This window comes from Acartia tonsa, chromosome 3 (assembly GCF_053477335.1).
Source record: "Acartia tonsa isolate MP-2025a chromosome 3, ASM5347733v1, whole genome shotgun sequence".
Classification (NCBI taxonomy): domain Eukaryota; kingdom Metazoa; phylum Arthropoda; class Copepoda; order Calanoida; family Acartiidae; genus Acartia; species Acartia tonsa.
The window spans coordinates 30,823,647-30,842,493 of NC_137262.1; the positions used below are offsets into that span (position 1 = coordinate 30,823,647).

Consider the following 18,847-nt stretch of genomic DNA (forward strand, 5'->3'; position numbering starts at 1 on the left):
ATTAAAAATGGTCATGGACCGTAAAATCTACCCCATCCCCCCCTTTTTTACTATCCACAATTTGTTTGTAATAAAGTGACGATTTTAAAGTATGAAATAGCTTGAAATCAATCAATTCTTAATAAAATAAAAGTTATTTATCGCATCGTATTATAGGCAGCTTTCCGCAAATATTAAAATGAAATTTTTTATTAATATTAGTATCTTTGTTTTAATATTCGTGGGAAATTGTCTGATGTAACAGTATAGCTGAGAACCGGTCTTAATCCAGCGGATATCAATCGGTTACTGAGCCATACTGGAAAAAATCTTAACCTCACAACAATTTGACAATTAAGCATATTTTTTCATCTTATATTTTTTTAGGGCAGTTATATGACGATTAGTTGCTTGTGTCAGTGTGTTGTTCTGAAAGATCTTTAAGCGGACAAATAGATCTTTAATTAACACCGCAGCCTCATAGTTGCCATGAACTAAGGAAACCCCCAAAACGTGTTCAAGTGGAAGGATTAAGGGTGAGATTGGTTCAGAATATAACTGAATATAATTTCTGAACAACTTACCCTTTCCTAATTTGATGTCTTTCTTTTAGTATACATAGATAAACAGGGATACAGGGATATATATAGGCATTAAAAATATATCAATTAATGTGTCATTGACCAGGGACGTCCAAGCTTTTATTTTGAGGAGAGTTTTAATAGGGTGATCTACTGTATACAGGGGATACACACCTTTACCCATGTATGTCTATATCATTGAATTATCCCTCCGTGCCTGATAAACGTTTTTGTTCTTTTGTATTGTATTATTGCTTTACATACTACCTCAATAGATATGACATTAAGTAGACTAATTGTTATACTAGGAGTTTCTACGTTCCAACAAGGAATAATTGAATACAGTATTAAGTTTTAACATCCTCTGATAACCGCATCATGCCAATAAGGGTAAAAATGGTGCTCACGTCTATGATTTACTATAATAAAAGCGGGTGGAATTCCCTGGCGGCTGGCCAATAAATATACTCATAAGTATTACTTTTTAAAAAATCCAAACTTAAGTTTACCAATCAATATGTGCGACTCATTTCATTATTCAAAGGCTGAGGTGTATTCTTGAAAAAAATTGGGTCGCTGCATCGCTCCCTCGCCAAATTTGTTTTTGTGAAAAATCCTAGAAAAAAAATCAACAAAAGTTAAATAATGCATATGTTAATAACCTCTGGTTAAAAAGAGGATACTATAACTACATGCATGATTCAATTGGAATTTTTCTTCATGTTTTGTATAAACATACATGTAAAGAAAAGGGTTAATATCTAGATCTATTCTTTTGCATTTAGAAGACCGTTTGAGTGGTTCAAATGTGTATTATTATCATAATTTGTCTTTTTGGCTATTTTCCTAGAAGGAAAAGGGCAACGACAGAAAATTGATCTGAATAATTTTCTTTCTCTTATAGTCATAATCTTCTAAAGAAAGTTTTTATATAGGAATGGTTTGAGGATATTTTTTTCGCCCGTTACACTATCCCTTACCCCTTGAAGATTTTCTAAGAATGGGCATATCATTTTTTTCTCAACTACTTGGAGGAAAGATAAAAACGTTTAGCTCAGGGGATTTTGCAAGGGAAGCTTGATTTTGCCACCATTTTAGATATTCTACACGTCTCTGGTTAAGTTATTTAAAGAAATATATTTTAAAAAATTTAAAAACTTGCATTAAAACAATGTACAAATACTTACACTTTTATTTGATTTTAACATCTTACATAAAGAATCATCTTACCTGAAAAAAAGAAAATAACTCAAAATACTAAAAAAATTTAAGCAAATAATGCAATCAGATAAAATCAAATATTTGAAACTTTTAATCATTTTATTTTTCTTAACGTTATTATGTTCATCCTTTATATATGCTAAAATAAAATTATTGATACCTGACTTTTTTCTATGAATATATATGTATATTCTAATGTAAATATCTAATGTAATTATAATGTTGACTATAAGGTATACTAGCGGCTACAACCCTATAGGCCTCTAGGGGCACTCAAGAGAGAGAAAGGGTGGGGGGTTGAATTTGATAACCCAATTTATTATTTTAGATTTTAAAAGAAAAACGGGGGTTATTTTTTACTAGAGGCCATTTTTCGGGAGGGTTGTGGTACCATCCACAAAATAATTATAAACCTTCCTAGGACCCCAAGAAGCTACCGTGCAAAGCAGAACCACAGCGATTCAGAGGCTAGCGAGGTCCTTGGGTAAAGACAAACAGACTGACAGGGATCCTATTACTTTATTATAAGGATATAATAATAGCACACAAGATTTAGAGAAAGTATATATGCATCATGAATATAAAAAAATAGCTCACCAATTTTATGCTATAAATATAATTTATTGCTATGGATGAACGGACTAATAGTTTCCTATTGACCTGTAGAGTTTTAAAAAAATGACTGTAAAATTGCAACAAATATTTGACTCGTGCAGTTAATAACAGAGTAATTCAGATAAACAGGGAAGCGTCCACGCAAAAACACTAACTCAGAATTATAAAAATTAAAACTCTTTTATCTTATATTTTTTTTATATAGATTGCTTCTTCAGGGCTTAGCAGCTGCTTAAGGCAACCAAGGCACAAGAAAATACAAAGGGCTTAGGATCACAAAAGATAAGCATTGCTGAAAGTAGCTTTTATCACCGGCGGTATTGTAGTAACACCAGATTAAGCAATTTTAGTGCATGTAATGACTGGGCTTATTTGCAGTTTTCAATGGGTAAATTCTTCAGCAGAACCCTTTATTAGCAAGTGACCCACATCCATCACCTAGCTTCCTAAAAGAATAGTCAAGGTGTTGAGCCCTATTTTCTGCGGTTTTTTTTCTGAATTTAAATTAATCTGATATAAATAAAATTATAAAAAAGTTTAACTTTGATAAAAAATTGGGGAGTAGTGGGCAAAGGATCTACACTTTAAAAATTAGGGAATGTTAAGTCAAAATTGGGGTCAATAACTATTAAGCTAAGCCATGGCATATTTACTTAAAGTCTTTAAAGTAAACAAAAATGTTATAAAAAAAGATTCATCATGTCATCAACATAGAATATCATATATCATAAGAAGTCAATGTCTTTCATGCATATAAACTCTTTTCAAAACTGTTAGCATACTACCGAAATGCAATTTTAAAATGTCGACCATGTGGCTTTAATAAAAAGTTGTCGTGGCTGGAATAATATCGACTTGCTATATTTTTTAACTAGCGGCACTTCAGGAGGGGGTTGTTTAATCCCAAAACCTATTTATTTTAGTTTAAAAAAAATTAAATTTTTTTAGGGGGGATGGGGAATTTTTTTCTTGAGACGATTTCCCCAAAAAGTTATAAACCTTCCCGAGACCTATGAGAAGCTACCCTGTTAAGGAGAATCCAATCGATTTAGCGGTTAGCAAGATCCTTCGGTACAGACAAGGACATCCAATACAAACAAACAGACATCTTGTTACTTTAGTACAAGGATATATTTATTTTACAACGCTCATATGGCTTTAAGTTGATATGGCAGACATAACATCGACCTATTTACAGCATATTGAGTCATTGACATTTTAACGACATACTACATGTTGACATAATAATGAAACCATTTTTTAACATGGATTTCAAAAACTTGCCAGAAATATAGATAGAGCTCCCTATAATACATTCAATTACTAGAAAGTTTAGAGATATTAAAACAGAGGCAGACAGACTGACATCCACTTGATTTAGAATATACTGTACAATAACATATTAACATATATTCTTAGTGATTTAAATGTCTAAAAACGCCCTCTAATTAGAATACTTAGGAGTAATTACCATAAATAGTATAATTGAGTTATTCTTATAATTAACTTTCAAAACTTTTCTATTTTTTTGTGTATGTTCGTCAATACAACCATGAATTAGATTATCTTTAGTAGAAAATCAGTGGATTGTTCTCCTTTTTTACAAAAATTTTGATACTATAAAATTGTTAACGCTTTTATTCTCTTTTGCATATGTTGTCAAACTTGTTAAAATTTATATTCTGATTATTTAGTTCTGACACTTTATAAGTATTAGTTAATGTTCGTTTTTCCTACTATTTCAGAGCCTCGCTTTTATACATATTATAAACCTTGTTAATTTAGGGTTTGACTGTATTTTCAGTATATTAAGCAAATTATTTTTAACAATTTAAAAAATAATTGAATTGTTGCGTGATTTTATATGTTAATTCTCTGTTTTTATTACTGCAGTTATTCTAGAATTAGAATATTGTCCGTGTTATTAAGTTTATATAAAGCTATATCACTTTGTTGAAGGTTTTTAATCTTACTTATCCATGTACTAATGGACGTCAACTGCAAATGAAGACGAAGAAAGACCCTAAAAAAATCAGCATGTTACGTCATAAAAACGAGGGATTATCTATTTCTTTTTTAGGGGTTTTCTTTCCCACTCATCCTCTCCTCGTCCCTCATTTTTATGACGTCATCGAAGGACTTTCTTCGTCTTCAACTATAGTGGACGGGATACACCAAGAGATATTATTTTGGTGTAACTCTGAACCAAATTTTGACAATGAAGTGTATGATTAAACGGTAAACATTCTTCTTGTCACCAATTCTTTGATTGCACGACCTTTGTCTGAAAGTAATAAGTGTGAAAGGTAATAAGTTGCGCTTGTTTTGGCCCTAATCATTCTTTCATCTTTCCGATAAGTAGGGAGGTTTCAGCCTAACCTCACTTTATACTTGTAAAATATTTAATCTTTTTAGATAGAAGATTAAAATGTCTCAATGGCTAAGGGCGAAGACACTTTTAATTTGAATTTAACCTTTCTCTTAGAATATTACAACCACCTTATGTCTTTAAAATCACGATTTAAATATTAATTAGTTTAATTACATTTTTTGTCAATTTTGAATAAAAAATTTGTTTCTTTTGTATAAATTTTATGGCACTATTAATTAAATGAAAATATTTAGGAATACCGAATATATGAAGCAAATTTTTTTTTTATAAATAAAAGTATTTTATTAGCATAGCTTAACAATTATTAGAATATTACGTTTTGTTTTGTAGGAACGACAAAACAAACTATTGGAATGTCTTCAAATCTAAATGATCTTTCTCTATTAATTGAATTATCTACGAATCTTCTAACGAAAAAATTTGATTAATTTAAAAACATTTTAACCCTTGTACATATTTTTATAATTTAATTCAGATTTTTTTATGCGGGTAATTCTTAACATATGCTTCAGCCCCCCCCCCCCCTCAGTAGCATGAAACCTGAAAAGATGACAAAAAAACTGCTCTGATAAATGTAAAACTATCTGTTCATGTGCTTACAAAAATAAAACAAAATAAGAATAGTTATTTCTTTCATCGTATTATAAACGGTTTTCCGCGGATATAGAATGTACAATTATAAGATTAAAACCAGTTTCTATAGCCCCGAGGTTTCTTATGATTGTACATTTTTATATTCGTAGAAAGCTGGATATAATACGATGCTAGACATAGTTTTTTCGTATGGATGAGAACCGTTTCCTATCCACCGGATTCGAATGAATACGAGAAAAATTATACCGTAACAAAAACTAACTTCAGAAATAAAACTGAATATTTTTAGTAATTCATCATTGTATTATTCAAACATGTATATTCTCAAATTATTTGCATTTACATCCAATATTTAGAAAAACATATAAACATAAAAAATGTTATTTGATATTTCCTACAAGTTAAAATGTTGTGGGTAAAATAAATATTTTTCATGTGCCAAACGTCGCATTTTTTGGCAGGCAAAGTCTATTGAAAATAAATGTTTAAAACTAAAAGATCAACTTTTTTTGGCTTAAATTCATATGTCTGATCTTTGAATAATAGTGAGATGTCTCTAAATAATTTTTATGGATATAATTTTAATAAGGCATGTGAGTAACCCTTTGTCTGTGATAAGAATTTATTTCCTTGTTAAAAGCGATGCTTTTCTGAAAAAAGGTTTATCAGTACGTCCATCCACCCGTGCGTATCGGCAAACTTAAAAAAATTAAGCATTTAACAACTGTCCATCGATTTAAAACTTGATGATTTAAAACTTTTTTGATAACATTTTCCGTATGATTTATATGCCTATTCATCTGATTTTTGAAATATCTAGTCTTAGGACAACAAACTAACTATTAACAAAGCATCTATTTATATAATATTAATCAAGTTCTAAAATTTTATGTATGCCCTCAAACAGTTTCCTTTATTTTTTGCATTACAATTGTTTTTGGACTTTAAATTTATTTTAAGGGTTTATGTTCGTTTGTCATATAATCTAATTTTAGAGCTTTGCTTTTAAGAATCCTGTAATATCTTTCTATTTTTATATTAATAATCATTACGTGCACATCTATTCTATATTTAGAAATTGCATTTCCGGCGCGGCCGTCCGTCTACACAAGTAAATGACGTAAATTTTCTATATTACAAAGTAATTGGCTTTAAGCTATTCTTTATCTTTCAGTCAGATCTATATTAGAGTGATTTGGTATTTATGTATATTTCAATCCTTGTGAATAAGTTTTAAAAGAATAAAATAAACAAATATCTGTCTGAAGTATATTTGTTTAGAATGGATACTGTTTGATTGGTTTAGGCTTTTTAATAAGACAATATTATATACCTATATTATTTTAACATCCACATGGTTGCCAACATAGAAATATTACAAGCATTTAATTAAAATATGTTATGCTTACTTTCTTATATGTAAATAGCGGATGTGCCTCTAGTATCTAGGGGCTATGAATTCAAAGAGATAAATAGATAAATAGCTTAAAACCATCCCAAGGCTTAAATTTAAAAACAAGATTGCATAAAACCACCCCTCGACCTGTTTGAAGCTTCACTAAGAAGGATGACTTAACCTTTTCAGGTTATTGAGATCTCAAGCTTCAAACAAATAATAGTATTAAAAAAGGAAAGTCATAAAATAAGGATCTGAGCTAAAACCGTAAAAAAAGTAATGGCACCATGATATGAAGATTTTTTTTTGAAATTTTGTAAAAAAGCAAGCATTGTCAATAAATCACTGAACACGACAACACTTTTAGATATTCCAAATCATCATTTCTTTAAAAAAATTAGTTTTGGCCAATTTTTTTATTTCCTGTTACAGTATCGTACTCTGTCGGACGTTCAGAACTCTAGTTATAAAGTAGCTCCGATACTAATGCAAGAATTCGAGGCAAAATTTGAAAACTCTGAAATGAATACCAATGAATTGGATGTTTGTTTTTAATATTTATTTGCCCTTCAAGGGTTTGAAGAAAACCAGGGAGGGCGAGGACATAGAAATCTAAGTTATACTTGCCCTTAAAGTTTAAGAAACACATTTTTTCATTCCTTTGGTTATTCAAAAACTTTGGGGACCGATAATAAATCTTGATAAGTTTTTACAAACTTTAGCAGTATTCAAACTTTTTCCACCAATGATTTTTATCTACAGAAGGGATAATTTTATTAAACATGATTGGGGATGTACATCAATTTATCATATTGTCTTATCCCTTAAAGGCCCTGGCATAAAGGGCACATATTATTGTGTATTGTCTGTGTGTAGGTGGCAAAAGAAAGAGGAAAAGATGAATTTTGTTTTGCCCAAAGCAAACAAAAATTCTTTGATAATTTTGAAGAAACAGCAGGAACCAATAGTTTATTTTTCAAGTTAGAGATCTAAGTTTGTTATTTTACGGATTTTAAAAATCTAAGTATTACAGACGAAAGGATGGCTTGTCGATAGTAGAAATATGTCTTAATTATAAAGTAGATGCGGGGGGGGAGGGGAGGGTCATTATATTGGTCAGCTAAAAGTTTCACTTTATTAGAGTACATTTTAATCTGGTGTAAGATCCAAGCAATATTACATTTTGAATAACATTGAGATCCCCAACTAATGATTTTATTGTGGCATATGGCTAGTAGCATCTTTATACTTGGTCCACTCACAAAACCACAAAAAAGTCTATGCAATGCATAGCACAAAAGTCAAAAGCTAACAATATAGTATAAATAGAAAAAAAAACAGAATTGTTAAAATGTACTGAATATTTCATATTTCTGTTATATTTCCCATTTAATTTTAAGGTATCTTGTGTTTTAAATGTGCCTACTTATCAATGAAAATATAGGGTTTTTAAAAGCGAAGCTTTTTTATAATTAGGGTCGGTCCGTACGTCCGTCCGAGATAGATAGCTTTTATTCGTTAATTTAGGCATGTTAGAATTGTCCTATCGATTTCAAACTTAGCATGATGATTCCTGTAGTAGTTGGGTACGATTTAGAAAGCGTAGCAACTCTATAATCATTACCAAAATGTCCGTACGTCCATTTTAAACATGTTGATTTTTTTACTTTTTTAACAACAAATTTTCAAGTGTTCTATTTATCCGTTTGATCTGATTTTTGGTATATTGATTCCTGGGACAACAAAGAACAATATTATAAGCGAAGCAACTCTATAATCAAGTCCAAAATGTAAGTATGTCCATAAGCATTATCCTGTTTTTAAGCAGTTTTTCAACAAATTTACTTACAATTTTGATTCGACATTTATACATTTATGTTCCGATTTTCTAGTTCAGATACTATACAAGTGTTAATGTCCGTTTGTCCTACCGTTTCAGTGCTTCGCTTTTATGGATGTTGTCATCCTTGGTTTCCGTCAAATTGTAGGCACACTTCATCCATAAAGTTATAAAGTATATGACTTTATGTTGAGGCCATAACCAGGGCACAAAAATTAAACGTGGGAAGAAAATTTTATTAATTGTTTTATTTCTTTGCAATATTTATGCACATTTAATTTAAAGGGAAACTACGAAACTTAATATTATATTTTTGCAAAAAAAAGCTTTCCAAGTTTATAATTTTTACTAATTATGCATGTCTATTACACATCAAACTAGCGGCTACGCCGCTATCATCTAGGCAAGGGAGGGCAGTAACAAAATAATTCCAAGATACATATCTAAATATCAATTCCGAAAATTTTGTAAAATTGGGAACTTAATCACTTCATTGAGATAATTCTTTACAGAATTAAAATAATAACTCTGACTTCTTTATATACTAGGATTATCTGAATGTTAGTATGTACTTTATAAAATTTCTTAGAGAGGCTTTGTACTTTCTAGTTTACAATCTCTTAAAGATAAAACCCTGAAAAATAGTAATTAAACTTATTTTTCATTTAGAAAAATCAAATAGGGCTAGGGGCTCAGCAACAAGTATCTTTAAAATATTCTGTGCATTCAATCTAAAAATAGGTGTTATAATCAGCATTTGTTGTATAAACATGAAACTATTGATAGGTTTTCAATAGCATAATAGCATTGATTGAACTTAAAAAGAATTTTCAATAGAGGTTAAATTTCTGTTATTATTTTTAAAGATTTATGTGTGATCATTTTTTTTACTTGTATTACATTACATTATATTTCGAAACTAATATATATGTGGTGCCTTTTTAGGATATTATATTTGCATTAAGCGGGTTGAACAGCCTAGATGATGAGCTGGTTTCTCTAGCTGTGGCTGAGACTAAAAGTAACTTAACGTTGAGGCTTCCTCCAAGCCGCCCAGCTTTATGCAATCAGCTTGGGTTAGTGCGACTTTGGCTGCCGAGCCAAGATATGGAGCAAGTGTTATAATAGTCCCTTGGGACTAGGAACTCTCAAATATAATTGATTTGTTTAAAATAATAAACCAATGTTGTTAAGGATAATGAATTAAGGAATTATACCAACATATTTCAATGCTTTAAAAAGAAAAAAAACTTAACTTGTTGTATAACTGTAAGTTTTGTTTTTGCTTTTAAGAATTCGTCTACACCTTCAAATTAGTCATATATAAAAATCTGATCTTTTTAAAAGCGAAGCTTTTCTATAATTAGGGTCGGTCCGTCCGTACGTCCGTCCGTCCGTCCGTACGTCCGAACGTCCGTAACGGATAGCTTTTTCCGTTAATTTAGGCATGTTAGAATTGTCCTATCGATTTCAAATTTTGCATGGTGATTCCTGTAGTAGTTAGGTACGATTTAGAAAGCGTAGCAACTCTATAATCATTACCAAAATGTCCGTACGTCCATTTTAAACATGTTGATTTTTTTACTTTTTTAACAACAAATTTTTATGTGATCAAATCATTGGATTGATCTGATTTTTGGTATATTGATTCCTGAGACAACAAAGTATAATGTAATAAGCGAAGCAACTCTATAATCAAGTCCTAAAAATGTAAGTATGTCCATAAAAATTATCCTGTATCAAGCAGTTTTACAACAAATTTACTTACAATTTTGCTTTGACTCTTATAAATTTATATTATGATAATTAAGTTCTAACACTATACAAGTGTTAATGTCCGTTTGTCCTACCGTTTCAGTGCTTCGCTTTTATGGATGTTGTCATCCTTGTTAAAACTACTCATTACACTTTCTGAATGATTAGGTTATTTTTTGTTGATAAGAATGGATATACCATTAATTACTTAGATCTTATACTGTTTTCATGTTCTCTAATAAAGATTCCCCCTTCACCCCATCCCCTCTCCTCCTACTGTATGAACAAACAGACCAATAAAGGAGTTCCATGTTATCAACCTAAATTGACGACAATTTTTCCTCTTTTATAATATCCACGTATATTCCCTATCCATTTTAATAAGACTAATTTTAAACAAAGCAAAATTAAACAATCAATCTTAAATATTGTTTAAAACTTTTAAAGAAAGCCCATAAAATTTAATCTCAATAAAAGGCTTTATTTTGATATTTTGAAAGCAATTTAGGTATAATTTTCACATTTTTGCCATAAATTTTGTATTAAAATTGTAAGGTGTGTTTTGATTAATTTGCCTTCTGTTTTTAAATTTAAATTTTCTTATTGCCAGAAAAATAACATCTTTATAAGGCAAACAGATTAAATTGCATCTTAATCATTCTTTTGTTTTTTTCAAACAGATGAAAATGTATTGCAATCTACAGAAAAGTAGCTACTTTATTAACCAACTAAAAAAAGACGATTTTTGATTAATGAAGCTTCTCTAAAAGCAACAAAATGTCTTCTTAATATTGTGTTAGTAAGGGTATTCAGTATTTTAATTTGAGTAGTTATTTATTGCATTGTATTATAGACAGCTTTACGCGGATATTAAAATGAAAAATTATAAGATTAAATTCAGTTTTGTAATTCCAAGGATAACAAAACTGGCATTAATTTTATGATTTTTTTTGTATTATTTGTGGATAATTGGCTGTAATACGATGCTCTACATGTTTTTCAGTATGGCTGAGAACCGGTTCTAATCCAGCGGTTACTAATCAGTTTCTAAGCCATACTGAAAGTTAAATTTTTGTCACATTGATATACAATTAATCAAAACTTTTTCAACATTTGATTATGTTTTAAAATAGATACCTATTTGACTAATGAAAATTTCCATGAAAAACAACGTGTTATTCAATGTAAAACTTTTTTATGCAATAATTTTCCAATAGTTTTGACTAAAATTTGGCCAAAAGCTGGAAAAAAGGCGTTAACACATTTAAGCTGAGAAAACATTAAATCAAAGATTATCTTTTCCAGTATGGCTTCGAATCCGGTTGATTTCTGCTGGCTTTCAGCCGTACTGAAATTCATGTATAGTTTTACTACAGACAATTTTCCACGAATATTTAAATAAGTAAAATACTGGAGTTATAACTCCCCCAACCCAGAAAATAAGATAAAAAACTAAAATTTCACACAATTAGATTGGGGGGGGGGGGGGGGGTTCAAATGCTTGATTTACATTTTTTGAAACGTTGCTTTTTACTAACTTTATTCTTTGTGCAAATGCGATAACACGGGGAAAAGATGGATTGGCTTGGTTACTTTGCGGGAAAATATCCTTATACGGCACAAATTTGGCTTAACTTCATAACATACTTTTGGCAATAGACAAATTTAGAGTCACACCAGTTTATAGCAATAGGATTTAAACATCTTATTTTCCTTTTGATGATTGCAATAAAAGCACTAACTTTTTTTTTGATAACACTAAATTAACTTTTAATTAAAAGAAAGATCTAATAAGGAAGAAAATTATTTCTTTACTTTATCTATCTACAAGCGACTGTGCCCTTAGCATCTAAGTTAGGGAGGGAAGTAAAATAACCTAAAACTATCCCAAAACTTAAAATATTCTAGGACCTTTGAAAATCCTTCCTCGAATGAATAACGTAATCTGTTCACAGATTAGCACTATCTTATCTAGCAAATAAAATTAAACTTATTACTTAATATTATAGGATTATGTATTTCTGAAAAAGATAGTTTAACCACTCTAGACTAATATTTCTATTGTCATGATAGCCAATCCTAAATAATACAGTAGGATGGACAAATTTGTCAAGATTTTTATCAGATAATCACATTTGGAACAAATATTTCATTTAAACTAATTATAATAAATCAAAGCTGCATTATACCTTGCGTCAAAGTTTTTGCACTAATTAGAATTAATTAACTTCTATCTTTCTTCAAATGTTTTTATGATTGGCTATTTAATGAATACAAGTGGCTTCCCCCTTAGCCTCTAGGTGCTTTGGGCTGGATCTTTAAATCATTTTAGTGGTGAGCCAGATCGGGGTGAGCCAACTTTTCACCAATGAGAGCACAGCATTTTATAAAATGCCGCGCTGTGATTGGCTGAAATTCGGTGCACCCCGATCTGGCTCACCACTAAAATGATTTAAAGATCCAGCTCTGTATTTGAAAGAAATAGAAAGATAGCTTCACAAATCCCAAAATTTAGATCTGAAAACAAAATATCTTAAAACCATCGCAGGTCCTTTGTGAAGGTTACTTAGGTTCAGTCGTTATCCTATTATATAAAGTAGCAAGCGTTTTTTGTCTGTCCCGAAGGATCTCGCTAACCGTTGAACCGATATTGTTCTCCTTTACAGTGAAACTTCTAATAGGTCCTAGGAAGGCTTTAAACTATTTTTGGGGAGGGTGTCTTTAACCCCCTCCCCTAAAAATCATTTTTTTTACTCTTTTGAAACTCAAATTTAAAATGGAATGATGTCGACATTTCCCCCTCCAACCTGAAGTGCCCCTAGAGGCTTCTTGGGGCGTAGCCGCTAGTTGAGATATAAAGCTTCAAGCAAAAAGGTTATATAATAGGATAGTTTGGTTTTTACATCTTTTTACATGTGTGACCCATCATAAACGTCATAAAATGTAGGGATAAGGGATTGTGCAATGAACGATAATCTTTATGTGTAAAACTGTTCCTTTGGTAGCTTATTTTTATTTGAAGTATACTAAGCATTATATCCCTCTCCCTATCTATTAGTTTATTGGATAATGTTTTTAACTATTTTGAGCCATCCTAATTTACACCCAAAAATGTTTAAAGAAATTTTGAAAGTTTTGTGATGTTTACATGATGTTCGTGATGTCAACTAAAATACAAATGATTGAGAACTTTGTACCATGCGCGTATTTGGTAGGATTCTAAAGTAACTGTAAATTCAAATCTTTAACACTTTAAGTTATTTATGCATGTGTTCTAATTTTTAAGCTTAAGGAAAATCTTGGAAATGGAACCTTTTCTTTTATAACTAAGTTTAATAAAAGCAAAATAAAATAAGCAGAAAGTTTAAGGCAGTTTTAATACTAGGTATTTCTTTTCAAAAAAATTAGGGTAACTTAAAATTTTATTTTATGATAGATAAAAATATTTGTTTGATTGATATGCTAGATTTTTTCCCTAGAGGTAAATAGCTAACTATTAGAGACATAACAAGGACTAGGCCATTCGAGATTACCCAGATTAAAAAAAATATTTTAAGCTTTTTATGTATACTAGAGACCTTAAAATGGTATCGGTTGCTGCTATGTCTAGCACGTGATACTAATAGTGTGACAATATGGGGAATGCTTTGGCCCTTAAAATGGTAAAATTCATTACCATGCACAGTTTGGACTTCCAGACAAAGGTCATGCGATCAAAGGGTTGGTTATCTGCTGGATGTTACTTAAACTATCAGCCTAGAGTTTCACATCCAATAACAAACGGATGATGCTCTGACTTCTCTAGATTATCACTAGAAATCAAAAGGTATGTGTAATTAGAAATGTATTTACTAAATTTAGCTTGGTTTTGGAAATTTATGAACATAATATTAATTTATTGACAGATTAGGGTTTATTTAAGAAAAATATTAGATTAAAAGACACGTTAAAGATGTTTAAACATACAATGCAATAATAGTTATTTATTGCATAGTATTGAAGACGCAAATCTTAAAAAGTTTTGTGAAGGCCCGCCCGGGTAAAGAATTCTGGTTTTTATTTTATGATTTTATTTCAATATTTATGGAGAATTGTCTCTAGTTCGATGCTATACATTGCTTGTAGAGAAGTCACGCATCTTAAAAAGGCTTTATAATGAAGGGTTTTATATATTCCATCATGTTACAGACTTATAGATCAAGCTATCATTTAATTTATACGTGTATTTACTATTTAGTTCCTAGACTAAAATATCATTTGATATTTATATTCGAAGATTTTTGAGATTTTGAACTTTAAGCCCTAGAATAATCAAATGCTAAACACACATATATACAAGTATAAATATACCTTTATATATACATTAAGGCCTCTAGGGACACTTGAGATTATGGGGGAGTCGACCCTTCACTTTGATCTTAGTTTTAAACAGGAAAATTTATTCTTATGGCGGTTTCATTTGTTCTATGGGCGATTTCTCTTGTGAGGATTACCTTACCTGGACCTATAAGAAGATTCACTGTAAACGATAACCAAAAACTATTTATGTACTACATTATTGTCAACGTTTAAAGCTGTGCTACTCCATATGCATGATTAAAACCATCCTCGTTTTTGACCGCAATAAAAGAATAATAATGATGTATATCTTGACACCAAAAAAACTTTCTCAGACACTTTTGTTGACCCAAAGCATTTGACCAAGGGAAACCCTCCGGGCAAAATAACCCCTGGTTAAATATTTATTAAATCTTAAATAGTGCATTGGGATACAGAATTTTTCGTTTTTTCACTAGTAGCAAAATTAATATATATATTTGTCCGTAATAAAGCATACTTTTTAGATTTTCTGGATTAAGAAGCAAAATTTTTATTATTTAATCCTGACAAATAAGCAGCTATTTTATAATTCACTTTGTCTGTACGTCTTGCATAACAACGACATGGGGAGAGACATTTATATGCAGATAAGAAGGAATCTACTTAGCTTCTATATGAGATAGGCTCATAAAATTTCATGACATTTTCTCCTGGTAAATTAGAATTTACTTTATTTTGAATTTCTACTCCGTTTCAAAAAAATATTCTTCAATTTAGTTCTATTTTGATAAGGAATTTTGGGGGATACAATACTGGATGATAAAACATACATATCCCCTTTGATGACAAACAAAACTAACCCTATTGTAGATTAAGATTATGGTTAAAAAGATTGGAAACTAAAAGTTTGAAATCAAAGTTAGATAAAAGAACCCAAAGTTTTAGAGCTAACGAATATGATAACGCGGTAACAAACTTTGGGTACCAATAATTTCCAGCCCTCCCGGATTTTACTCAAATGTATTGTGGCATTATTTTACCTAAATTATATTAATCCTCCATACATTTATAAATCCATTTCTTATCTTAATTCTTGAGAACAAATACGATATAAATCAATTATAGATCAAATACTATAGTGGGGAATTTGGATGTACTATTGATTACTTGTTCGGCTAATCTACTATTTAATTTTATCCATATAATTTGGTTTAATATATGTTTAACAAAAGTGTTCGAATTTTGGAAAATTCTTATTCTATACATTTCGAAAATTGAATTGTCGAGTCTCTATGACCAAAAGTTTGCTTTTTAAAAAACTCAATATTCGCTAAAAGTTAGACTTTTCGGTTTATATTTTAAAGATGCTCGAATACCTCTTCCTAAAGGAGTAATCCATTATAATTTTTAAATGTTGTTGGACATACTCCCCCTTTTTATTCAATCTAAAAATCATTTCATTCATTAGCCTAGAGGCCAATGGTGATGCCACTTCTTAATAATTAGAAAGAAGTACATATATTAACAAGAGATCTATTAGAATTTATTGAAATTGTATATTATCAAGATAATTGTCACACAAGTAGACTGTAGCCAATTCAAATATCACACTGTAGCAAGTAAAAAATTAGCCAAGAAAAAATCAAAATTAGATAATATGGTAATTTTTATCAGTTTAAATTGACAAAAACAGTTTTAGATTGTTTGTTTCTAAAGTTCAATACTCCTCAAGCTATTAACTGTACATATATAGTAGTTGTATTTACTTCAGAGCTACTTTTTAACTTAATTTACATATTTCTTTTATATTGAAAATTAAAAACAATTTTGCCTGATTTTATTTTGCTAATCATTGGTAAATGTTACAAATGTGTTATTTCCCCGCATCTTGTTGTACAAAGGAAGCTTGTTATAGTGCCTTTACTGGTCTGCCATTGGTAATTTAGTCTACATGTTGGCCTATAATTGATCATTTGTATTGTATGACGTCATTTTTTATATTCACTATAAAGAGCTTCTGTTCAAAGTCATGTTGTAAAAATTACAGATAAAGAAATTAAAATAATCTTAAAATACCCTTTAAAGAAGTTTTCTCTTTTTAGTAGCGAAGCTACTCTATAATTCACTTTGTCCGTCCGTCCGTCCGTCAGTCCGTCAGTCCGTAACGCTATGGGGGAAATGGGATTTACTCAGCCCCTATAAAAGATAGAAAGCTGAAATTTTTTGACAACATTCCCATCATTAAGGAGCACAATTAACTATAAAACATCAATGGCGGTCGGACGGCTTTTTAGCAGGTTTTAGGCTATTTTTTTATTTTCCACATTTTTCCTCATATCTTTGGTGTTTATGGTCCGATTTTCAAAATTTTTTCAGTTATAAATATCAAAATTAAATTTTCCGTCGTTTAGAGACCCAACAATGACGGTCAGACTGCCTTTTTGCAGGTTTTTGGCTATTTTTATATTTTTTACATTTTCCCCCGTATCTTTGGTGTTTATGGTCCGATTTTCAAACTTTTTTCAGTTAAAGATATCAAAATTAAATTTCCCATCGTTTGAAGAAAACAACAATGACGGTCAGACTGCCTTTTTGCAGGTTTATAGCTATTTTTATATTTTTTACATTTTCCCCCATATCTTTGGTGTTTATGGACCGATTTTCAAAATTTTTTCAGTTAAAGATATAAAAATTAAATTTCCGGTCAATTGAAGAAATCAACAATGACGGTCAGACTGCCTTTTTGCAGGTTTTTGGCTATTTTTATATTTTTTACATTTTCCCCCATATCTTTGGTGTTTATTAATCGATTTTCAAAATTTTTTCAGTTAAAGATATCAAAATTAAATTTCCCGTCGTTTGAAAAAAAAACAACAATGACCGTCAGTCCCATTCACGAAATTTTGTGCTTCGCTACTTATGGATGTTGTCATTCTTGTTTAAAACTTATTTAGAAAACATACAATAATAATTATATACGTTAATACATGCGTATTATAGCTAAATTATGAATATTTTCTTACTTGTTTAAGATATATTTACGTCTTTATTTGTTACTTGACCACATTAATTACTTTGTAAATACATTTAATGCACAATGTGTACCGTTCAATTGTTTTTACGCATTGCATTACAGTACCCTGTAGAGCCTTATTCCCTCTCATTTTAAATAATAAAAAAAAGGAGTGGGGGGGGGGGGGATAGTTTTCATTGTTTGCTTATAACTTTATTTTGGGTACTGGATGGCCTCGCAGGGTTAGGTCTCTCGCAGGGGTGATAGGAAATAAAAAAGGGGGTGGGGTGGGGTGGCTAGCAGTGATAAAAAGTCACTTTGTGTTAGAGAACCATTTTTCCCTTGTATACATATCAATTTATCAAATTAGCTTTTCTATAATCAAGATACATATCTAAGTCAATCGACAAATTTCAATATCAAACTTCTTACCTTTTGAATGACCAGAGTTTTGGAGAGATGCAGATTAAGACAGGACTGAAAACGTTTCATAAGCTGAAGATCACTCATTTTTATAAAGTCACTTTTTTATATCTAAACTAACATACTAATTCATCTGAAATATATTACTTGTTAATACATAATTAAATACATAATATGTTCTTTAAGATTTGATGGACAACCTGTTGATCTATATCTAATTTTCATAATATTTACTAAAATAAATATTATATGAAATATAAATTTGTATATTTTGCAAACTTTTATTGTACCACTAAAGATAATTATATGTAGATGTTTGAATTTTCTCTCTGTTGTAAAATAATTATTTATATAGTACTGCTTTTTATCTTTAAGTAACAAGAAGCTATTTTCAAGGACTTAAACTTTACTTCTCTAGAAACCACAGACATAAATGTCAAGTCCTTTTCGAGATCTTTTTAGCAGATACAGAAACATTTTATTACTTGCTTTATTTAATAATTCTATTAATCAGAAGTATCCAATTTTAAAAAGTAGAATAAGTAAGGTTTGTTTAATAAGAAAAATATATAGGACATATTCGCAGCAACTTTTTATAATTTGTCAATTGTTTGTCAATTTATATCATGCATCTCTTTTTTAGCCAAATGCCATAAAAAAAGTAAATACACGAAACGACAAATAATAAACTTTTTGCATGTATAATACATATTTTGTT

General features: G+C 30.2%; 1 protein-coding gene across 1 annotated transcript in view; it reads right to left on the reverse strand.

Annotated features, from left to right (window-relative positions):
• The window catches only part of LOC145313902 (uncharacterized), a 51,653-nt gene extending 33,389 nt beyond the window's left edge, over positions 1–18,264 (reverse strand). Inside the window, exon 1 of the mRNA XM_080153561.1 lies at positions 18,139–18,264. Coding sequence (XP_080009687.1) covers positions 18,139–18,216 — 78 coding nt within the window. The 5' untranslated portion in view covers positions 18,217–18,264. The remainder of the gene's footprint in view (positions 1–18,138) is intronic.
• Positions 18,265–18,847: the final 583 nt, after the last annotated feature.